The 25,656-nt window shown below is 43.9% G+C and overlaps 1 protein-coding gene across 1 annotated transcript; it reads left to right on the plus strand.

Annotated features, from left to right (window-relative positions):
* Window positions 1-1,066: 1,066 nt before the first annotated feature.
* On the plus strand, window positions 1,067-25,330 carry LOC308085247 (eosinophil peroxidase-like; the record flags this gene model as incomplete). Its single annotated transcript, XM_080428325.1, has 13 exons — window positions 1,067-1,127; window positions 1,507-1,594; window positions 2,767-2,906; window positions 4,434-4,569; window positions 6,251-6,383; window positions 8,562-8,768; window positions 9,916-10,261; window positions 11,466-11,626; window positions 19,077-19,338; window positions 21,016-21,186; window positions 22,492-22,729; window positions 24,429-24,628; window positions 25,299-25,330. 13 exons carry the CDS (start codon window positions 1,067-1,069, stop codon window positions 25,328-25,330), a joined length of 2,175 nt encoding a protein of 724 aa, XP_080284451.1.
* Window positions 25,331-25,656: the final 326 nt, after the last annotated feature.

The raw sequence follows: 25,656 nt of genomic DNA on the forward strand, positions 1-25,656 counted from the left end.
TAAAAACGTAAGTATTTGGCCGTGAACCCCCTAAACCCCCCCCCCCCCCCACCATCTCAAAATATCTTGTTCCAGGGACCCCCAGAAGCAAAGATTTGAGTTACAAATGTTTGCTTTAAAAATATAACAAAGATTTGCACACATTTTCACGATTCTTTTTTTCAAAAATAGCAGATATACAAGCTCATATGAGCTTGTAGATCTGCTCATTTTGAATAGCCAAAGTATAAAATAATGGTTTAAGTGTCTACACACAATATATGTGTTCCCGGTCTTAAGGTGTTAACATAAGGGGTTTTCTCCTGCCTACACATGACAGCACATAAATGATGGCTGAGTATCTGACATGAAGGCACACTTCATCTCTCTGGAAGGAACAGCTGAAAGGACATTTAGCCCTGGAATCATAACAAAGCAGTGGTGGAAAGTAACTAAGTACATGTACTCAAGTACTGTACTTAAGTACAATTTTGAGGTATTTGTACTTTACTTGAGTGTTTCCAATTTCCAACACTTTTACTTCTATCTACTGCACTACATCTCAGAGGCAAATATTGTACTTTCACTCCACTACAATTATTTGAAAACTTTAGTTACTAGTTACTTTGCAGATATAAATTATTACATTATAAAACATACATTAACGACTTATTTTATACCTAGGCTATTTGAAAATAGCCGATTCGGCTATTTTCAAACATTTCAGTACTTTTACTTTTGGTATAATTTGATGCCAATACTTTTGTACTTTTACTCAAGTAACATTTTGAAAACCAGACTTTTACTTGTAACAAGGTACTTCTACATTGCGGTATTGATACTTTTACTTAAATAAGACATTTGAGTACTTTTTCCACCGCAGGGACCCATAAGGCTCAGGATTTTGCAGTGTATATATATATTTTTTTAATATTAACTTGTCTTAAGAGTTTCTTGGACAAACTACAATTGTGTTAACACTATAAAACGTGTCTTTTGAAAGGTACTAAGAGAAGCTGCTGAATGTAACAAGTTACTTTGATATGTATATTAATATTACAGACTGGAATCCTTGCATGTTGCAATGATGAATGGATTTCTGTTCCTGCTGTTTGCTGCTCTGGCTCTGAAGAGCCAGGTGAATGCTGGTGAGTGCCATCTTTAACCATCTTTAACACTATATTTATTAATAGTTGTAGGAATCAGAAACAATTGTTTCAATCAAATTGTATTACATTATTATTATTATTGTTATTATTATTATTATTATTGTTTTTATTATTATTATTATTATTACTACTAATTTGTACTGTTAAGGACATGAGTCTTGGTATCTAGAGTAGCAATATGTTACATAGGTTGTTGTGTAATTAATAATCAATTAACTAACTCACTAAATAACTAACTAACATGGTATACAACACAATTCAATAATAATTCTAAAAATATCAATTAAAGAAATATATATATATAATGCATAACTGACTCGATAAAAATGTAGAACTGATTTATTTTCTTTTTTCTCAGCATCACACATGCCCATTGGTCTCCTTAAACATATGGTGCATGATGCTAAAGACAAAGTGGATCGTGAATATGATTACTCCAGGAAAGAGTGAGTAGGCCTACTGTATACCAACTTGTCGAGAATGTGAAAGAAAAAATAATCAGAATCAATTGTTACATCACAGGTTTTACTATTTTTCGTGTATAAGCTCCATCATTTCATAGTTTTCTGTTTCACCGGAGTGAAAAAGTCAAATGGTTGACTTCTTGGGACTGACATCCGGCAAATAAGGCACATGTTGAGGGAATATTTGGGGAATATGAGTTACGATTCGACTTTTGGGGAATATGAGTTACGATTCGACTTTTGGGGAATATGAGTTACGATTCGACTTTTGGGGAATATGAGTTACGATTCCGCTTTTGGGGAATATGAGTTACGATTCCGCTTTTGGGGAATATGAGTTACGATTCCGCTTTTGGGGAATATGAGTTACGATTCGACTTTTGGGGAATATGAGTTAAGATTCTGTCCCGGGACATAACTCGAACGGCGCTGAGTCGGCTCAGTCGGACTTCGCAATGCTCGGCGCGGCGACTCACTCGCCTGACGGCGGTGCCTCCCGTGGCTCAAGTCCGTTTGAGACGGCGCGCCTCCGGCACATTCCTGGAGTGCAGAAGTGCCCGGTAAGGCGTTGTAAGGCAAAACATACTTTAACCACTTCAGCCCTGCATATTTTTCGGCCATTTGAAAATAGCCGATCTATGCTCACAAAAGCCGATCTGTGCTCACACGACGCATTGTGAGCTTGTAGATGTTTTCAAAAGATTTGTATACATTTTGTACATTTGAAAACTTATGAAATAGGACATTCTGCATAATGAGAAGGCCTACTTTCTACTTTTGTTACTTTAAGTACATTTTGATAGCAATACTTTTGTACTTTTACTTAAAGGGGAAATCCACCCATTTTCAATATTTAACTATGTCATTAATATAGCATAAAGGAGTTGTGTGGAAATAAGAAAAAATTAAAAAAAAAATTAACATTGCAAAAAAATGTAACATTGCAAAAAAATTAACATTGCAAATTACACCATGATGAGTCATCACAGTGTAATTTGCAATGTTAATTTTTATATTAACTTTTATTTGTAATTCTACATTGCAGTATTGATACTTTTACCCAAGTAAAAAATTTGAGTACTTATTCCACCCCTGCTAATGTCCAATCCAGCGTGTACTTTAGTTTCTATACTCTCATGTCCAATCCAACACAGAAGCATGGAACGTGTCCAGAAGAACCCAGCTAACATCACAGATTCTCTGCGACTGATGAAGCAGCCTCGCGGGCCGACCCGCAATGCGGTGCGTTCTGCCGACTATATGGACGCTTGCATCAAAATGATCCACCGGAAAAGTTAGTTTTGTGCTGTTGTTTGCATATATATATATTTTTATCAAAAAATGTTTTGATCAATTAATCAAATATTTGTTTTAAAACTATATTTTCAGGCCGCTACAAGGCCTTCAAATCCAGTCCAATAGACCAATTATTGTTTACAAACATTGAGACTGGACGCACAGGTGACTGTTCCATGTAATCAATTCCCAACAGATCCCCAAACCTGCTGTTTTGGGGTGCGCTGGTTTCAGTTCATTCAACCTCCTCTGTGTGTTGGCTAGTGGGGTGCGCCCTGGCGAGACATATATACTTCATCGTGCAACGGTATTTGGCACAGAGAACAGCTGACATACAAGCTCACAACCGCGGCGTGGATGAGAACGCTGTGAGCTTGGAAGTCTGCTAATCTCGGCCGTTCTCTGCGCGCGACACTTTCGCGGGACAGAGCATAAATTAGGCTTGACAGGCTACAGCTGCGCGAAGCAGGTTCTGGTGCCATAGAGCGCTCCCTCCGTTCTTATGACAGCCACTGGAGGTGGGGTTTGGGGGACAACTGTTTTGAATTGTTATTGTTTACACACATCAGAAACCAAGGATTATATATTTCGAGAGATCACAGTAAAAATCTTAAGCATTCCTCCATACTGGGAGAAAAACATAATCTGAAAGTTTGATGGGATGCATTTTTACACGTGAGGCTGTGACCACTTTTACATTGCATCTTATGAAAGGTGGGGTTCTTTTGCTGCCGACCTGCGCACGCATACTGTTTCTTATCAGCGTGACGTTGTCTGTTAAGGGGTCTATATTGCTCTGATCAGAGCAATGGTCACCGAGTTATGGCCATTTGAAATGCTATAAACTGCAGGCAGTTTCGGGTCTCTACAACCACTTCCTTGTAAAACTGGAAGTGAACAGATGCACTTCCGGGTTGCACCATTGCACTTTTATGATTTTTTTTGTTGCGGTTTTCAAATATGTTTTGACACAGAATCAATGGTCATGACTCACCAGGAGCCTGGATGGCTTGGTTCCAGGCTTAAAATAATGAATATAAATATTTTCGAAAATGTCTATTATGGGAAAAAATAATGGGCTTTCTATCAGTGGAACCAGAGGCGGTAAACAAAACGGCCGCCACTGCGAAGCTCTATTGGAAAATAGTGTAAAGCATTGGTCCGAGGGACCAGGGGGTCCCCAGCTAAATTAGTTAACATAGCGTCACAATCAAACCACTTATTCAAAAATAGCAGATATACAAGCTCATAGCGCGGCACTGAGTGCCACGCTATGAGCTTGTAGATCTGCAATTGTTTTGAAAAATCTTGAAAATGTGTCCATATCTTTGAATATATATATTATCATTTTTTTAAGCAAACATTTTTAACTCAAATCTTTGCTTCTGGGGAGGGATCCCTGGCACAAAACATTTTCAGATGGGGGTCCGCGGCCAAATGTATATCAATTCAGGGGTCCTTGGCATGAAAAAGGTTGAGAACCACCGGTGTGCAGGGTTGTTGACGCTTTGTATCTCCGCCTTAGTGAATGTGATCTCTGACGAGGACATGTACATGATCGCCGAGATGAGTGGCTGCTCAGCCAGAGCTCCTCCCCCTTCCTGCAAAACTCCGCTCCATATGGACCCGTTTCGAACGCCCACCGCCGTGTGCAACAACAGGTGAGGCTAACTGACATGAAGTAGAGATGTACCCATAGGCAATTTTTAGGGGGGGGGGGGTTGTGGAGAAAATCACAGAAAAAAAAAATGTATGGTCATGATTCACCAGGACCCTGGATGGCTTGATTCTGGGCTTAAATGAATTGATATAAATATTTTTGGAAATGTCAATGGGAAAAATGCATTGACTATTTTGAAGTGGAACCAGAAAATGGCCGCCACTGCTATGCCCTATATTGGTCGATACCGAGTACCGATCCGACACCAGTGTGCAGTGGTGTAGTACGGTACTTAAGTACTTTTGAGGAGTTTTTACTTTACTGGAGTATTTCCCATTTTCAATACTTTTACTTCTACTCCAATACATCTCAAATATTGTACTTTTACTCCACTACAATTATTTGACATCTTTAGACACTAGTTACTTTGCATATTTTGATTATTATCACAAAACATACATTAAACATACAGTCGCATCACGACGCATTGTGATCTGCTATTTTCAAAATATGTATCTACATTTTGAACTTGTGAAACAGGACATTCTGCACAATGAGTACTTTCTACTTTTGGTACTTTAAGTACATACCAATACTTTTGTACTTTTGATCAAGTACATTTTTAATACCTTACTTTTACTTGTAACAGAGTATTTCTACACTGCAGTATTGATGCTTTTACTTAAGTAAAACATTTGAGTACTTTTTCCACCACTGCCAGTGTGTAATTTAAAAACAATCCGGACTGGTTCTCAAACTGATGTCCCAATGGACCCTTAGAGGTCTGTAACTCTGAGAGTGTCCCAAATGGACATTTGGTTGCATTTGCACATTTGCATTTGTATAAAACAGTCGTGCAACATTAACTGAAACATTCAAAATATTACTTTCAATGAAATATCATCATGTGATAAATGACGTGGTATCGGATTGGCACAGACTGGCATACTCGCCGATACCGATACCAGCATTTTAGGCAGTATCGGCAGCTTTTCCGGTACGGGTATCGATATCGGAACAACTCTGACGAGAAGTAGCTGTGAAATCTGTAATCCTTGCCGTTGCCTGTTATGTAAGTATCAGTGCTGTAAAATAACTAAGTACATTTACTGAAGTACTGTACTTAAGTACAATTTTGAGGTATTTTTACTTTACTGAAATATTTCCAATTTTCAGTACTTTTACTTCTACTCCACTACATCTCAAAGGCAAATATTGTACTTTTACTCCACCACAATTATTTGAAAATTTTTTGATTATTATATTACATTACCCACTTCAGCCCTATATACAATTTGGCCATTTGAAAATAGCAGATCTACAAGCTCATAATGCGTCACGATGCAACGCATTATGAGCTTGTAGATCTGCTATTTTCAAATTATTTTTATATATTTTAGACATTTGAAAACTTGTGTAATGGGACATTCTGCACAATGAGTACTTTCTACTTTTGGTACTTTAAGTACACTTTGATACCAATACTTTTGTACTTTCACTCAAGTACATTTTTAATTCCGGACTTTTACTTGTAACAGAGTATTTTTACATTGCAGTATTGATACTTTTATTTAAGTAACAAATTTGAGTACCTTTTCCACCACTGGTAAATATTTTCAAGAACGTAGATTCAGAGATTAAAGAAAGAAAGAGAAGATCCACGTCTATTTTCTCCTTGAAAGGAAAAACCCCCATCTGGGATCTTCCAACATGCCCTTCGCCCGCTGGCTGCCTGCGGAGTACCAGGATGGCGTTTCTCTGCCCAGAGGCTGGAATAGTAGACTTCGACGAGACTATGGGCGCATCCTCCCCTTGGTACGTGCATACAACACTGCATTTAGTTTGGTTCATTTTACTTTAGTGTACTTTACTCTATATCAGGCCTGTCAAACTCGCGGCCCGCGGGCGTTTTGCGGCCCGCGGAAAGGTCCATAGCGGCCCGCGAAATACTTTGAAAAATAGTAAATTGACACTACATCTAACAGACATAGAGTCGCAGTTTGCATTGCTGTGCTGCCAAGCAGCTCGCCCCTCCCTCACTCGCTGCTACTTGACTGAGTACCTCTGATCGCCCAGGCATTGTCTAACCAGCTGCGGAATGTTCTGGCTGATTGGCTCGTTAACAGTCTATACTCTTTGATCGTCACACAGGAGTCAGCCCAGCACGGACATGTACACACACTCTCTCTCTCTCTCTCTCTCTCTCTCTCTCTGTCTGTCTGTCTGTCTGTCTGTCTGTCTGTCTGTCTGTCTGTCTGTCTGTCTGTCTGTCTGTCTGTCTGTCTCTCACACACACACACACACACACACACACACACACACACACACACACACACACACACACACACACACACACACACAAACGTAGTGCAGTGTTATGAAAATAACTGCTCCCTGACATTAAGTTTGTTAAAGCAAAGAGATGTCAGGTGTCTGGGAGCAGCAAGTGATTTAGATGAAATTTCATGCTGGCTACACCATGTAAATTTGCCATTTTTGAAAATATAATAATGTTAATAGGTAGTTAGAAGCATTAATCATATATGTGTTAAAAACGTATAAATGTATCAAAGCTGCTTCTTTTATTTCTCAGGAGCTTGCCCAGTGAAATCCTCAGTATTAATTGAACTCAGAGCGTATTTAACATTCAATCTGGGAAAGCATCTGTGTCATTTTAAGATTTATTTGGCTATTCAAAAATAGCAGATATACAAGCTCATAGTGCGGCACTGAGTGCCACACTATGAGCTTGTAGATCTGCTATTTTTGTAAATGTAAATAATTAAAGTAGCTAATCTTCATAAAACATTTTTTAAAGTGATATACTGTAGTTATAGCAGTGACTGAGATGTAGTGGAGTAGAAAGTTCTGGAAATTGGAAATACTCTAGTAAAGTAAAACTACGTCAAATCTTTACTTAGGTACAGTACTTGAGTAAATGTAATTAGTTACTTTACACCACTGTTCTATAAATGTAATTATTTAACCACCCACACACATTACCAGGTATTGTTTAACTTCAAATTATTCTACTTAAAATGGTTTATAATAATAAATGTAATAATAATAATAATAAGGGTAATAATAATAATAATAATAATAATTATTATTATTATTATTATTATTATTATTATTATTATTACCCTTATTATTATTATTGTTACAAATTGCATTGTTTGTTTTCTGAGACAAGACAACAGATTGAAAAACAATGCTGTATAACTGAATGCGTGTGAGCGCGCATGTGCGTCCGCAACTGGTTCCTGCCCACCTCAAGTCACCATTTGACCAATCTTGCCCGGACACCAAAATGAGTTCGACACCCCTGCTCTATATTAAGTTAAAGAAGAAATGTACAGAGAAAATTCTGTGGTCTATGTATGTATTTTCTCTATGGTTAAACAGAAGTGAGGAAAATAGTTATGTTTTTATCAGTTAGGCAATTATCAGTTAAGCATGTCTTGTCAAAAATACATAGTTAAACACAGGAGGCGAGATTCAGGCGATTTCCGAAATACGTTAACCAGGAAGTGAATGGAGCTGTAAATCTTGGGATCACGTAATCGCCTAGTTCTGTGTGCATCTGGGGATGAAATGGTCACTCATGTGTTAGTGGAGAGCGCCATCTAGTGGAAACACCAAAACGTCGTAAAAGTTATCCTTGGCAGTCTGGACCTTTGGGAAAATAATCATCAAAATCGTCCCTGGCAGTGAATGAGTTAAGTTAAAGAAGAAATGTACAGAGAAAGTTCTGTGGTCTATGTATTTTCTCTATGGTTAAACAGAAGTGAGGTAAAGCTAATCAATAGCTATTTTTTTATCAGTTAGGCAGTGCCTATCATACGCAGAACAATCTGTAGTGTTAATTTAACTCTGAAGAGTACAAATAGAACCAAATGGACCATTCCGGGTCTATTTGAATCCAATTGTGCACTCTCCAGAGTTGGATTTTACTTTGTGATCACTTTAACTGAAATTCTTGTCTCTGCCCAGGTGAGGAAAGTGTCCAACCATTTACTGCGAACGGCCAATGAGGACGTGGAGAGTGACTCTATCTACACCCATCTGTTGACCATCTTTGGCCAGTGGACTGACCGTGACCTGACCTTCACCCCTATCTCTCCTGTCATTCGTTCATTCGATGGCGGCATCGACTGTGACAAGACCTGTGATTGCACAGAGCCTTGTTTCCCTATCAAGGTCAGTGTCACAGCATGACAGTGGTGAATATAGGCCTACTGTGTATAGGTACACAGAAAAATGCTTAATAATCTAACCTTTAATTGGGTAAATCTTTACACTCACAATTAAATTAACGGCCAGGATGTTACTGTATTCACTCGCACGCACACGCACAGTGGTGTAAAGTAACTAAGTATATTTACTCAATTACTGTACTTAAGTAAAAAATTTTGTTACATTTACTTTACTGGGGGTTTTGATTGATGTACTTTATTTAGTAAGACATGAGAACAGTACATGACAGTACATAACAGTACATGGAAGTACAAATTCACAATACAAGGTCTACTAAACTGGAACTCTCATTAAGCACACAGCTTGTTTAAGATGAGAACCCCATGCACACAAATCATGATGACATATAAGAGACAGACAGATATACACACTACTATACAGAATGTCATACAATCAGCTTTCAGGGTATGAAGAGAGAAAGAATATATATACAAAAGAGGAAAATGAAAGAGGGGGGGGTAGGGGGGGGTAGGTTAAGACTTAGACAGGGGCCATTTTCGAATTGCAGCCTCCTGAAGGTGTATCTTTAGGGCAGTTTTGAAAGTGCGTAGGGTTTTACACTCCTTTACTCCTTTTGGTAGGGCATTCCACATTTTTGATGAATAGCATGAGAACGAGTTCATTCCCTTAGTTGAGCCAAATCTGGGTTGAACATGATTTGTGGAGCTGCCTCTGGTGTTATGATCATGGACTTCATTAACATTTTGGAAGTATTTTGACAAATACAGGGGGATCCCAAAGTTGTGGTGTATCTTGAAGACCAGGCCCATAGCAAGTTGCTGTACTCTGTCCTCAACCCTAAGCCATCCAATCCTAGCAAAATGAGCAGGGGTTAGATGGGTTTTGTGATTGAGGCCAAGAAGTAGCTTCACAAGTTTGTTTTGGGATGTTTGGAGCCTTGTTTTTAAGGCCTTGGAGGTGTTGTGATACCATGAAGTGCATGCATAATCATAATGACCTTGAATGAGGGCCCCTGCAAGAATCTTCAGAGTATTCTTACTGACTAGACGATCAATCCTCCACAAATAGCGTGTTGTTTGGTTGACATTTTTTATCACAGCCCAACGTGTTACGTGTCATACTAAAACAGATCCCCAGAAGTGATCCCCGTTTTGGCCGTAACTCTAAAGACTGCATCCCCTTCGTCCGCTCATCGGCCGGCTGCGGCTCCGGCAACGCATCGGCGCTTGCCGTGCGTCAGCAGATCAACGCCATCACGGCGTTCATCGACGTGGGCCAGGTTTATGGCTCAGAAGATACCAAGGCTCGTGACCTCCGTGACCTCACTAGTGACAAGGGAATGTTAAGGGTCAACGACCTTAAGGACAACGGCCGCGATCTCCTGCCTTTCAGTAAGATGGCCACCAACATGTGCGCCACGCGAAGGAAGATCACCAGTGTCACCGATGCCAAGGAGGTGCCCTGTTTCATGGCTGGTGAGTGAAGACAAACTATCCTGTGTTATAAAAACAAGAAATGATGACAGACAGTCATATTATACCAGGTAGCTTTTTTTTGCCCCGATCAAACGTGACCAGTTGCTTCTCTCTGTGAGTGTGTGTGTGTGTGTGTGTGTGTGTGTGTGTGTGTGTGTGTGTGTGTGTGTGTGTGTGTGTGTGTGTGTGTGTGTGTGTGTGTGTGTGTGTGTGTGTGTGTGTGTGTGTGTGTGTGTGTGTGTGTGTGTGTGTGTGTGTGTGTGTGCGTGCGTGCGTGCGTGCGTGCGTGCGTGCGTGCGTGCGTGCGTGCGTGCGTGCGTGCGTGCGTGCGTGCGTGCGTGCGTGCGTGCGTGCGTGCGTGCGTGCGTGCGTGCGTGTGTGTGTGTGTGTGTGTTAGCATAAATTTGTTGTTAGCACTTAGCACTCATTAGCATGGTCTGTAGCAACCAAACATGGCTCAACTGCTGCTGTCTTTTTCAACCAAAATAGTCACGGAGGTTACATAGCATGGGAGGACAGCCGTCGTTCAGAGTATGGGGAAGTCTCTGGGAAGTCTCCCCATTGGCTTAATATGGCGAAGTGTCGGGGAAGTCTCCCCATTGGCTTAAAGGACAGCCAATGATGAAGAAGTCGAAGAGGTCGCTAAAAAGTGTTGAGTAGTTTTAGTCTCTTTGTATACCCGGTTACTCTTCAAGCAACCTGGTAATAAGTCAAGAGATTAGATACTTAGATAATAGATACAAATTGTTTTTCTCTAAAGTGGTCGTCCCATCCCTTAGCACCAGTGGTGGAAAAAAGTACTCAAATATTTTACTTAAGTAAAAGTACCACTACTATAATCCAGAAATACTCTGTTACAAGTAAAACATTTACGTGAGTAAAAGTACAAAAGTAGTGGTATCAAAATGTACTTAAAATATCAATAGTAAATGTACTCGTTAGGCAGAATGTCCCGTTTCACAGGTTTTCAAATATATAAAATTCAAAAAATCCTTTGAAAATAGCAGATCTACAAGCTCACAATGTGATGCGACGCATTGTGAGCTTGTAACTCTATATCTATAGATATAACTCTATATCTATAGATATAACTCTATAACTACAAAACAACCAATTGTTTTATTCCATTTGACCGTTGATGTAAGTCGGCTGTCTATCAGCCACCCGTGTTTAAATTATGACCTTCCCTTGCTGTCCAATATAGGGGATGAACGTGCCAACGAAAACATCGGCCTGACAGCCCTGCACACAATGTTTCTGCGCGAGCACAACCGTCTGGCGCGAGCTCTGGCCAAAATCAACCCCCACTGGAAAGGAGAAAGACTTTTCCAGGAGACCCGTAAGATCCTGGGAGGATACCTACAAGTAAGAGGAACAGACAATCTGAAGACTCACGTCTTCAGACTCCTTATCCCATAGCACTTGACCTAGCCTTGATGACCATGCAGTCTTATGCAAAGGTTAAAATGTAATTTAGATAGCATGTTATTTAGACAGATACCAGGTCCATTTGTTGACCTGGTATCCTATAGTTTGTATAGTTTCAACGTACATATTTATTTTTTGATTATAATGTTTAGAGTCTAAACATTATAATGTGCTCGGTTGATACCCCCTTCCTATACAAACCCATGGTAACTTCAAACTCCATTTTAACCATGATAGATTCATTGCAAACACCCGTCATTGGTTCTGGTGACTCATACTACCCTCTTAATACTAAATACAATAAAATAAATTAATATGGGTTATAATGGGTTTGTATGGGAAGGGAAATACTTAAAAACTGTCAGGGGTGCTCACAAAAGCAGTAGACGTTAAAATGACCCCAAACATGTTTGAAAGTGAAACATCCCTTTAAGTGGGAACACTTCTGAGATTTTCAAGAGGGCCCTGGTCCAGTAGAGGATACACTCTAAACAAAAACAACGATCCCATTATTGATGGAAGTGACATTTCAACGCGTGAAACTCTCTCCCCCAACCTCAGTGGTGTAAAGTACATTTACTCAAATACTGTACTTAAGTACAATTTTGAGGTACTTTTACTTTACTGGAGTATTTCCAGTTTTCAGTACTTTTACTTCTACTCCATTACACCTCAGAGGCAAATATTGTACTTTTACTCCACTACAACTATTTGAAAACTTTAGTTATTATAGCGTGCCTTTCAGCAGTATGCTTACTATGGGATATCATCGCCCCCTGGCGATGCGCAGGGCAAAACACATGGACTCCCGGCTACAATTCCTATTGGATAGGGTCATGTTACGCGACACCGGTAACCCGGAAGGGTATAAATGCCCTCGCGTCACTTGGGCACTCCCTCTTCCTTCACTCTGCCAACGCGAACGCACACGGAGCCTGAAACAAGCACATCGGAGAAACAACGGAGAAACTTCTAATCCAACCAGACCCATAGCGAGGGCACCCAGTGCTACTCTACGGGCGCTTCAAATAAGTTTCTAGTTTCCAACGCTCTCGGTTACACTCAACTTATTTTATAATTGTATCTTTCCTATCCTCTCTGTTTAACGCCACGAGGCGTTAGCCTAGCCGGGTTAGTGGCTAGGCCGTTGAGCTAAACGGCTAGGCTAGGTGGCTAACTAGCCTATTGTTCTCAAACCTCGTGTCGACAGAGAAGGAGGAAAGATGGAGCTGCCTCGTCCTTGCGACCTACGAGGGTGCACCCTCCTCGTCGCGGCGGACGACGAACACCGCCTCTGCATCTCGTGTCTGGGGCCCAACCATGCTTGGCTAGCTCACCACCGAGGCGGAGACATAGACAAGTGCCCTGCGACAAATTCACCGTGTTCCAGCTGGAACATCGGCTCGCCAGAGCTACGCTGCTAGCGACTTCGCCAGAAAGCAGCGGCACTCACCCCAACGCTCTCCTCGCCATGGACCCAGGAGCGCCGGTGGCGGGTACCAGCCAAGGAGCCATGGGGCCTCCGCTCTCCGCGGCCCCACGTTCCAGCGGAGCTATCAGAAAGTCACCGGACCCCGGTCACCGGACCCCGCGGATGCTGTCGCGGCCATCGGGCCTTTCCACGACAGCAGCTTTCCTCTCTCCCCCCCGCCTCCCTCCTCGCCTGGGGCGACACGCCGACGCCTGGCGACAGCGACTCAGACGGCGAGATCGACGAGGGAGACAGTGTCCTGCACAACGGGGGAGATGAGGAAGAAGAGTTGGAGCTCACCTCCTACCAGCAGTCCCAGGAGGTAACGATGACCAGTCCGGGTCCTCCTGGGCCTACAGAGACGGCTGAAGCCTCGGGGAATCTTAGCCAGGCAAAGGAAACCCAAGAGGCCGTCTCGGTCGTGCTAAAGAGGGCTATCGCCAGATGCGGCCTGGCGCAGCCCATGGAGCCGGCCAAGCTATCGATCGGGGTCCCCATTCCGGGGTTCCAAGGTTTGACACCCCTCCCCCCCGACACACCGAGTTAAAGCTGCTTCCCGAGGCCGGTGGCGTCAGAGATGCAGTGCAGTACTCGTGGGCGGTGGGGAGAAGAGAACCAGAGAAGCTAGGCTTCGTAGTGGACATGCAACAGACTGCTGTGGACGGGCAGAGCCATGGCCCTCACCGCGGATCTGGAGAGGGTCAAATGGCTCGACCTCGCTACTGGATGTAAGACTATTCTGACTACAGGTCTCATGAGTCTTCCCCTAACAGCAAACAATCTGTTCGACAACGCTGCCGATGTGATTATCAGAGCCAAGGCAGCGGAGAAGCAGATGGACGAGACGGCTGCAGGCCTTCTCTCCTCCACCGCCCCTGCTGCAGCTAGGCCACGTCAGCAGAGTGCTGCAGGTGGGACTCGCGCTGGAGTCCTTGCCCGGTTTATACCGGGCCCACAGCTGATTACCCCCTCACAGCCACTTGGCCGATATTATGGGGGTCAGCTTCCCACTTGGGAGAACAGAACTGGCGCTCATCTTGCCCCCATGGACAGAGTCGAGGACGGCGCCACGGGGGCACAGAGACAAACAGAGACGCTAAAGACATTGAACACGGTTCAGAGCACTTTTTGTCCTGTTATCCCGAAAATGTGTGTACAAAATGCGCCTCATGTGTGTGGAATAAATCTATTGCCAGAAACACAAATGCTCATTTTTTCCCATGTCAAATTACGAGGCGGATCGCTACCCGAATCGAATGGGAAGCCCTGTCCTCTAATGTATTCCATGAGCCCTCAGTGTTCGCTATGTCCCCTAAAGAGAAAGGACGACATTTCAAACGCTGTAGGGACAGATCCTGTGCATGTTATGAACAAGATGACTCAAATGCAGGTAGAGAAACCAATTGCTATGAATCAAATGTCTCAAATGCATTGTGTAAAACAGGGGTTTTCTGTAAACGAAAATATTCTAATTGCGACACAGCAGTTCCTTCTACCGTCCGGCAGATGGCTGCAAAGCGCATCTGTAGGACGGTGGAAGGGCAAGATGGCCGCCCCCCTCACCCTCCCCAACATGGCGGAGGGGCGGAAGTTTACGTCACAGAAAGCCCCGGTGTTACACCGGCGAAACTACGAAAGTTTCGTTCCGGGTGACGTCACCACACAAAATGGCCGCCTCCCTCGACCTACCCAAGATGGCAGACGAGGTAAGGCAGATGTCGTCACATCTGAGAACCCCGGTGTTGCACCATCGACACTCCCCAGGTTCGGAGGGAGTTTCGTTCCGGGTAACCGCAACACCGCGAAAGGGTTCCGATGTTACGTCAGTCGGAGCAACGGCGTCCCCGGTTCCCATGGGAACGGGCTCGCGCTCCGTGACGATGCCGCCATTAGCCCAGCTAGCGCTAACGAGCAATGCTACAGGGCGGATGTCGACGTTGGGCAAGACTCCCGTGCTGCGTCACAGGCCTTCCCCACTTCCGGTGAACGGACAGACGCTACCGCTGCTGCCCCTCGTGGACGCCTCCTCGTTGATCGTTGCGATCGGTCCGGAGGCGTCTCGGGTTCCCATGGGAACGGGCACGAGCTCCTCGGAGCAGGTGACGTCATCAGCCCCCACCAACCCCTCGAACCCGCCGGCTCGATGCTTTTCTCAATGGAGAGCCTGCAGAACGAATCCTTGGGTGCTTCGCACCGTGAAACAAGGCTACAGGTTGCAATTCATAGCGAAACCTCTGTTAACAACCAAAGTGGTGTTCTCTCGTGCGACAGGCCAAGCGGCCATAACGCTAAGAGAGGAGGTTTTGTCGCTACTGAGCAAGGGTGCAATCAGAGAATTATCCCCGGATCAGAACCTTTTGGGTTATTATTCGGAATATTTTCTGGTGAAAAAGAAGGGGGGGGGGGGCGTGAGACCTATTCTGAACCTGAAGGGTTTGAACAGATTTCTGAAGGTCTTCAAATTTCGAATGCTGACAACGGCGACGTTGTTACGCTCGATACGACAAGGGGATTGGTGGACGAGTATAGACCTCAAGGATACCTATTTTCACGTCCCAATCTACCCGCCGCACCGGAAGTTCCTACGCTTTGGCTACGAAGGCAAAGTATACGAGTACACAGTGCTACCGTTTGGCATGTCACTGAGCCCTCGGGTGTTCATGAAATGCACGGAGGCGGCAATAGCTCCGCTGCGGCAGCAGGGTCTTCGTCTGTTGACGTATATAGACGACTGGCTGCTGGCAGCGGACTCGAGGGAAGAGGTGGCACGGCACACAGCGTTGGCCATTACGCACCTCCAGTCCCTGGGATTCACAATCAACGCTCAGAAGAGATGGTGGCGCGCCTGTCTCAGGACAGAGCAGCCGGCTTTCTGGCATGTGTGCGCTCCTTACGCCTGGGGCGTCGGGTCACGTACAGAACGTGCATGCAGGCTGCGGGTCTCATGGCCTCGGCCATACACCTGATCCGATTGGGCAGGTTCCACATGAGACCTTTCCAGAGATGGATGCGGGCTCTGGGGATCCCGCATCTCATGGGCTCTCGGAAAGTGGTAGTCTCACCACGGTGCGTGGTGTCACTCGAGCCATGGACACATGCAAACTTCTTGACCAAAGGGGTCAAGATAGGCGCAGTGTTGGCACGGAAAGTAATCACCACGGACGCCAGCCTCTCGGGATGGGGGGCTGTCCACGAAGGCTACTCAGCCAGGGGGATGTGGGACTGCCTGGAGCTGTTGGCGGTCTTTCTCGCTCTCAAGCACTTCGAGAGCCGCATTGTGGGGTGTCATGTCCAGGTCAGAACGGACAATACCACAACGATGTGTTATGTCAACAAACAAGGAGGCTTGGGGTCCCTTGTGTTGGACAAACTAGCGGGTGAGCTAACGCTCTGAAGCGTGCAACGCCTGGCATTGCTACACGCCACCCATGTGCCGGGCCTCCTGAACAGCGGGGCGGACCTGCTGTCCAGAGGGGGGCTCCGCTACGGGGAATGGTCGCTTTGCCCCAAGGTTGTGGACCTGATCTGGGCCCGGTTCGGCCGGGCTCAGGTCGACTTGTTCGCATCCAAGGAGAACACGAAATGCTCCCGGTTCTTCTCGGTGAGGGACGGGGACATGTCCTTGGGAGTGGACGCTCTGGCCCACAGGTGGCCGAGCGGACTACTCTACGCCTTCCCGCCCCTGGAGATGATCCCTCCAACGTTGGAGAGGATCAGAACCCAGGGCGGAACGGTTTTGCTGGTAGCGCCAGCATGGGGCACGTGGAGGACGGAGATCTCTCCTCTCCTCTACGCCGAGCCGTGGCCTCTCCCTCTGTTCAGAGAGCTTCTGAGACAGGGAGGGAGCGAGATTTACCACGAGAACCTCCAGGGGCTAGACCTGTGGGTCTACCCCGTGAGAGGACGAGTCTAAACTCGCAGGGTCTGCCCCCTAACGTGGTGGCCACCATACAGGGGGCTAAAGCTGATTCTACCAGACGTCAGTACGACATCAGGTGGAACATGTTTGAGTCCTGGTGCCTGGACCAGTCACCTTCGGTGGTGGCTTTCCAGGCTCCGGTGAGGAGCATCCTGGTTTATCTATAGGACAGGTTGGACCAGGATTTGTCTTTCTCTACCATCAAGGTGTACCTGGCGGCCATTTCCGCTTGCCACGATGGGTTCGAGGGCAAGTCGGTGGACCAGCAACGGTTTATGGCCGGCGCTAAGCGGGCTAGGCCGGTCAACAGACCTTTATTCCCGAAATGGGACCTGGCAGTGGTGCTGGAGGCACTGTGCCGGCCCCCTTTTGAGCCCCTTGAGACCGTGGATCTGCTCCTGGTGGCCCTGTGTATGGCTAAGCGTGTTGGTGACATGCAGGCGCTCTCGGTGAGCCAGGACTGCATGTGGTTTTCAGACGACGGCAAGAGGGTTTTGCTGAAACCTAACTTGACCTTTGTGTCTAAGACCGGCATGGTAGCCAGGGCCCCGGTGGAACTGGGGGCTTTCCATCCACCACGGTTCACTTCGGTGGAGGATAAGCGGTTGCACTGTCTCTGTCCGGTGAGAGCCTTGCGGCTCTACTGTCAGAGGACCGCAGTCGGCCGTGGGTCGTCTCAGCTCTTTGTCTCCTTTGGCCGGGGTCAGAGGAAGGCGGTGGCTAAACCGACTCTGTCCAAATGGATCGTGGACGCGATTCGGTTGGCTTATGTGAGTAGTGGGTCTGTCATCCCGGTGGGACTGAGGGCCCACTCTACTCGGGGTGTTGCTGCATCTTGGGCCCTTTACAGAGGGGTGTCGATGCAGGAGATATGCTCTGCGGCTAACTGGTCTTCTCCTTCGACATTTGCGGCCTTTTACAGCCTTGACGTGGCGGCATCTGAGATGGCGCACACAGTCTTGGGTGTAAGAGCTGGTTCAAGCCAGGGGAATGCAGAGCGTGCCTAGGGGCATGCTTTCTCTCCCCGCTTGAGCGGCTTCTTAGCCTCCCCTGGAACGGCTAGGCTAGGTCCGGGGGGGAGGAGGCCCTGGTTTCTCTTATCACTAGGGGGTGGACTGGGGTCTAACCTTCCTAGTTTCCTGAGACAGGACTTTGGTCTGTCAGGGCCTTGCCTTTTGATCCTTTTCCGCGTCCTGACCCGAGGGGTCAAGGGCGCCTATGGGCCATGATCTTGCCGAGGGCGGGTTCTAAGGCCTTGGGCGAGCGGATGGGTAGGTTTATGGACTGGGGCTCCCCCAGGGGGCGTTTATGTGTCCCATAGTAAGCATACTGCTGAAAGGCACGCTATAATAACTAGGGGTTACGTATGTAACCCCAGTTTTATTAGTGCCGTAAGCAGTATGCTTACGTAAAACCCCTTCTGTGCGCTTTGTGGCGTGCAGAGTGAAGGTTTTTTCGAGGGAGTGCCCAAGTGACGCGAGGGTATTTATACCCTTCCGGGTTACCGGTGTCGCGTAACATGACCCTATCCAATAGGAATTGTAGCCGGGAGTCCATGTGTTTTGCCCTGCGCATCACCAGGGGGCGATGATATCCCATAGTAAGCATACTGCTTACGGCACTAATAAAACTGGGGTTACATACGTAACCCCTAGTTACTAGTTACTTTGCAATTATCAATTATTATATTATAACACATACGTTAGCAACTTTAGCCCTATTTTAAACATAGGCTATTTGAAAATAGCAGATCTACAAGCTCACAACGCATCGCGATGCGGCGCGTTATGAGCTTGTAGATCTGCTATTTTCGTAGTTTAGTACTTTTACTTTTGGCACTTTAAGTACATTTTGATACCAATACTTTTGTACTTTTACTCAAGTACATTTTGAATTCCGGGCTTTTACTTGTAACAGAGTACTTCTACATTGCAGTATTGATACTTTTACTTAAGTAAAACATTTGAGTACTTTTTCCACCACTGCCCAACCTTAAGGTGATCACATTCAGGGACTACTTATTCCACATTGTTGGTCCAGTGGTGGCCTCGAAAACCATGCTCTCTACCTACCCTGGTTACGACGAGAACGTGGACCCCAGCATCTCCAACGTCTTTGCCACGGCCGCCTACCGCTTCGCCCACCTGAACATCCAGCCCTTCATATTCCGTCTGAACGAGACGTACCAGGAGCACCCCGAATTCCCCAGCCCACTGTTGCACAGAGTCTTCTTCACGCCGTGGAGGGTGGTCTTTGAAGGTTTGTGACCCCCATGTCATTGTAATTAGAGCAGTGGTGGAAAGTAACGAAGTACTGATAGTGCTGATTGCTATAGAGTGTTTGTTCAGTAACAGTGTTAAATAGCTCTATATTGTTTGTTCAGTAACAGTGTTAAATAGCTCTATATTGTGATAGTACTCATTGCTATAGAGTGTTTGTTCAGTAAAAGGAGTCTCCCATGTCTCCCCAGCTCTTTATTAAACAGAAAATGCATTTTCAGTGCCCTCTGATCTCTGATTGGCTTAAATGTTGTCACCTACCTGAACATTTATTTATATGTTTACTAAAGAGCTGGAGAGACCCCTGTGAAGGAACAAACGCTCTCTAGCAATGATTACTATCAGAATATAGATAGTACTTTAACCTTTTAACAAAAAAAATATATATACCAAAAAAATATCACTTACCCTACCTTTAAACTAGTTACTTTTTAGTTTTTAATTATTACTAGAAAACATTAACCACTTCAGCCCTACAGTATATAGATTTCAGCCATTTGAAAATAGCAGATCTATAAGCTCACAATGCGTCGCATCGCGACACATTGTAGATCTGCTATTTGCCAGAACCAAGGGGTCGGGCTTACATGAGGCTTTGTACCTGTTTCGTCCATACATGGGCATGGGGCCATTTGTCCTCCAGCCCCAGCCAAAAAAAAGTCATGACATCATTATTATGTCACAAGTATGTAATTAAGTAAAGCATAAAAGCTTAATCATTCTGGGTCTGGCATAATCAGGTCTCCTGGTCTTGTTTCAAAAGATTTGTATACATTTTATACATTTGAAAACTTTCTACTTTTGTACTTTGATACCAACACTTTTGTACTTTTACTCAAGTAAATTTAGAATTCTGGACTTTTTGTTGTAACAGAGTATTTCTACATTGTAGTATTGATACTTTTACTTAAGTAAACAATTTGAGTACTTTTTCCACCACTGAATTAGAGATGTACCAATACAATTTTTTTTCCCTTCCGGATACCGATTCCCACAACTTACATATCTGTCGAGTATCGATCCGAAACAACTGATCTAGGAATAGATCAAACAAATCCATTAATAATTATTAAAGTGCAGATACAAGTTATTAAACTAATGATGTAATTAGTACAGTGAGAGTATAAAACAGTCGTGCAACATCAACTGAAGCATTCAAAATACGACTTTAAATGAAATATCATCATGTGCTAAATGACGTGGTATCGGATTGGCACAGACTCGCCGATACCGATACCAGCATTTTAGGGAGTATCGGCAGCTTTTCCGCTACTGGTATCGGTATCAGAACAAGTAATACTAGCTTCAAATTACTTTAGGTGCGGTATTAATAGAGCTTCAACTTCATTGTTTACGGGTATAAACCTTGTATGTCCATAGTTCGGCTTTGTGTGTTTTTTATTTTGTTTTTGTACAGTCTCACAAAAGTAGCAAAAAGAACCAAATGCATTGGTTACAGTAAATCTATGGGCTTTTAACATTTAACCAGTGAAATGTATTAACACAAACGTATGCCTATAAATAATAACTACACTGGATCCATTGGAACCCAGGTTCTTTCTTTTTTTAAGTGAACGTTTTGGACATACAAGGTTTCCGCCCGACAGCATCATTATTCAAACTGCTAACTGGAAACTAACGTTTTTGTGCACCACAGGTGGCGTGGACCCCATCATAAGGGGACTGGTGGGTCGCAAGGCCAAACTGAGCACACAGGAGCACATGATGCCTGATGAGCTAAGGGAACGTCTCTTTGAGTTCTCCGAACACTTGGCCCTGGACCTGGCCTCCCTCAACATGCAGAGAGGCAGGGACCATGGACTTCCTGGTACGTACCAATGAATTTATTTGAAAAGGAAGAGACGCCAACGTCATTTTCTCTATCCTGCAATTCCAGCCGGAAGATTCGTCGCACTGGGTGGCAGACTCACACCGGAAGTTCGGTGAAATAACATTGGAGCCTATGAGAGCCGGCTGGACAGCTTATGAACAAACACTATTTCTGAGACAACGATTGAGACCTTTATAAAAATCCTAGGCTCAGGAAAATAAAAGAAGACATATCACACATTGTTTTCTGCTGTGTTGCTTTTCGATGTGTACACTGTATAATTGTATAGAGGTATCTGAAGAGCACAAAGTAGGTTTCTGAATGGCCAAAGTATCGCGAGACTGTCCTCCATTCTTAACTGGCAACCACATCTTGCGATACCTCCGAGACAGAAACGATACCTGCCACTGTTTAGATGCATGAAACACTGTACACATCGAAAAGCAAGTGATTAGAAAACAACCTGTGTCTTATTTTATATTCCAGCCCAGAGGGTGTCACCAAGCCTTCAAGATTTAAGTGCTATAATTTTTTTAATGCCACAAGATGGAAGCATGTGGGCCTTATGGATCTGAGCCGCCTCCCACAGACATACAGTCATATATACTTGACAAAACGTATAAAGGACTCCAGCGGTGCCGGCTTCGAGTCTGTCCGAGTCACACCACAGTCATAATTGCATATTTTGATATCAATTAATGCTTGTTTAAAGCTGTGGGAAGGCTATTTTATTGACATTGCGATAAAATAGCCCTACACACGTGCATGGACATGTGCACATTATGTACAGTGGTGGAAAAAGTACTAAAATTCTTTAAAAGTACCAATACTGCAATATAGAAGTACTCTGTTGCAAGTAAAGGTCCAGAATTCAAAATGTTTAAAAATAGCAGATCTACAAGCTCACAACGCGTCGCGATGCGATGCGTTGTGAGCTTGTAGATCGTCTATTTTCAAATACCCTAGGTATAAAATAGGGCTAAAGTGGTTAATGTATGCCTTATAATGTAATAATTTTAATCTGCAAAGTAACTAGTAACTCAAGTTTTCAAATAATTGTAGTGGAGTAAAAGTACAATATTTGCCTCTGAGATGTAGTGGAGTAGAAGTAAGTAAAAGTACTGATAATTGGAAATACTCCAGTAAAGTAAAAGTACCTTAAAATTGTATGTAAGTACAGTGCTTAAGTAAATGTATGGCTGCAATTATAGATTATTTACGATGAATAGATTTTTTTTCCTCACTCTTTGCTCTCTCTCTCTCTCGCTCTCTCTCTCTCTTTCTCTCTCTCTCTCTCTCTAGGCTACAACAAATGGCGCAAGTTCTGTGGTCTATCACAGCCCCAGACTCTGCGAGAACTGGCCAGAGTGTTGAATAACTCCATGTTGGCCATGAGACTGATATCCCTCTACGGCAAGACTGACGACATCGATGTGTGGATGGGCGGAGTGTCTGAGCCCTTCGTCCCCGGGGGTCGAACGGGGCCCTTGTTCGCCTGCCTCATCCACACACAGTTCCAGAGGATTCGTCAGGGAGACAGGTAAAACACGCAGTGATGGAAGCAGTCAGTGGTGGGAAAAGTACTACATTCCTTCCTTCCACACGCTACGTCCAACCAGGGAAACTCCCCCCTGTCAGGTGACAAGAAGGTCAGTTGGCTCTCATGCACAGAATGAGGCATGAGCTCGGCCCTGGCCTCCCTAGGCTGGTGAGGGGAGTGTAGCGGCCAGGATCACTTAGAAAATTGGCACCGGGTGAAAAAATAAGGGTTGCAAAATCGCGGGATAAAAATAAAAAATAAATTAAAAAAAGTAGAAAGTACTTATGCAGAATGTCCCATTTCACAAGTTTTCAAATGTATATACAGGAGTAATGTATAAAACATCTTTTGAAAATAGCAGATCTACAAGCTGGTGAGCTTGTAGATCGGCTATTTTCAAAAAAAAAAGTAATTAGTAAATACATTTTTCAAATAATTGTAGTGGAGTAAAAGTATAATATTTGCCTCTGAGATGTAGAGGAGTAGAAGTGAAAGTATAGAAAATTGGAAATACTCAAGTAAAGTGAAAATACCTAAAAATAATACTTGAGTAAATGTACTTAGTTACTTTACACCACTGGAAGCAGTGTTCATTTTGACAGCACATTTTGATTTAGTTTTAGTATTTTGAATAAAGCATATTCATATTTTAGTCATCTGAAATGTTTTAGTCTTAGTGTAGTTTTAGTAGACTAAATATTGTAAGATTTTAGTCGACTGAATCCACAGTTGATTTTGTCAACAAAACGTTTTTTTTGCAGGCCTTGATAGCGTCGTAATGCCTGGTTGCATGCTGAAAATAGCCGATCTACAAGCTCACAACGCGTCGCAGCGCAATGCGTTGTGAGCTTGTAGGCTTATAGGCTAGTACTGTAGCTCTATAAGTGTTAAATAGTGATACGTGTTAAATAGCTCTTGTGATAGTAATCATTGGTTGCTACAGTATAGATGGGTTTCCGCGCGACGTCATCACAGAGCAGAGTGCGCAATCTGCGCATGCGCGGGGGAGAACGAACCGGAAGTGCCATTCACTCTATTGTTATTTTCGGGATTTAGATAGGCATAATGCTGCTATTATAGGCATAATAGGCATAATGCTGCTATTATATAGAAACAGATCCAACTTCCGACAAATCATTTTTATTGAGTAAAGAAGATATTACAAACTGCATCATTTAATCTACTTTCATTAAACCTGGTGAAGACCATTTATTTTCTGAATGTACAATGGCCAGAGCTGCTGCGGGTAATAGCGCCCTCTACAGGCTCATCCCGCCACTGCGCGCGCATCATCCTCTCATGTTTACAAACAGGAAACCCATCTATAGAGAGTGTTCAGATACAGGAATCTCCGTGTCTCTCCATCTCTGTAAACAGAAAATGCATTTTCAGGTCGGGATACCAATTTTATAGAATGCAAGTAAATGTTTTTTCACTTCCTACGAAAAAAAACTACATGTAAATACAAAATAAATACAAATAATGTAGTAAAAAAACTTTTCAGAAGTAGTGGAAATTGCAGATCTACAAGCTCACATTGTGTCGCATCGTAACAAATTGTGAGCTTGTAGATCTGCTATTTTCACCAGTTTGGGTGGTGGGTCCCCGAAGAGACGCAAAAATATCTCTTTTGGGTCTCGGGCAAAAAAAACTAAATAAACTGGGAACCATTGTTCTAAAAAGTTCATGTCAATTTCAGACATTGGTGGGAGAACCCAGGAGTTTTCACTGCGAGACAGAGAAAGTCCCTGGAGGACACAGACCTAGCTCGCATTATCTGTGACAACACCGGCATCACCGAGGTCCCCGACAAACCCTTCCTGAACAAACGCGGAGGGTCCGCAGGTTTCACCAAGTGTGCAGACATCCGGCGCTTCAACCTTAGTCCATGGAGGGAAGGTCTGTGTCATTTTAGTTTTGAGCTAAAAAGCATTATTATATACTTTGGCTATTCAAAAATTACAGATCTACAAGCTCATAGCCGCACTATGAGCTTGTAGATCTGCTATTTTTGCAAAATCGTGAAAATGTGTGCAAATCTTTGAATATATATTCTTTTAAAGCGAAAATTTTTAACTCAAATCTTTGCTTCGGGGGGGGGGGGGGGGGTCCCTGGAACAACATAGTTTGAGATGGGCGGTCCGTGGCCAAATATATGATCCTTGACAGGGTCCTTGACATGAAAAAGTTTGAGAACCACTGATTTTATAGCAACAAAAGTTTAAAAAGAAAAAAACTGTTAGGATTTAGAAGATATTTGTAGAATCCCCCAGAAGCAAAGATTTGAGTTACAAATGTTCGCTTAAAAAAATTATATACATATTCAAAGATTTGCACAAATTTTCACGATGTTTCAAAAATAGCAGATCTACAAGCTCATAGTGCGGCACTATGAGCTTGTAGATCTGCTATTTTTGAATAGACAAAGACATCTAAAAATGACAGGGATGCGTTCCCGGATTGAATGGGTTAACGCACAAATACATGTTTGACCTATATGACGGAGGACGATTGATGCCATTTCTTTCTTTTCTTTCTTTTTCCTCACTGTCTTTTTCTATGCATCAAGGTTCTAAGGGCTTCTGTGAGGACCCACCTTAAGATTAATTACCACAAGGTATAACCACTATTATTAGGCATGTAATTGATTCAAGCTGGTGACAATTTAAATCGATTTAATACAAAAAATGACAATTAAGTTTTCCATACATTTAAGATCCGATTGATACATTTAAATGCAACATCCCTAAATGCCTACTACCCCCTTCAGGGAAGCCACAGCACCAGAGGGAGCACCCACCATCTGGTACCCCATACATTCAGCACAAACATGGGACATTTCTCATAGTGTTGACTGTGGAATGCCCTGACATCATCCATTGATTAAAGTATGTGAATCACTGGTTACTTTCAAAACTGTCCAGAAA

This window comes from Gymnoscopelus braueri, assembly GCF_963280865.1.
Source record: "Gymnoscopelus braueri genome assembly, chromosome: 5".
Taxonomy (NCBI): Eukaryota; Metazoa; Chordata; class Actinopteri; order Myctophiformes; family Myctophidae; genus Gymnoscopelus; species Gymnoscopelus braueri.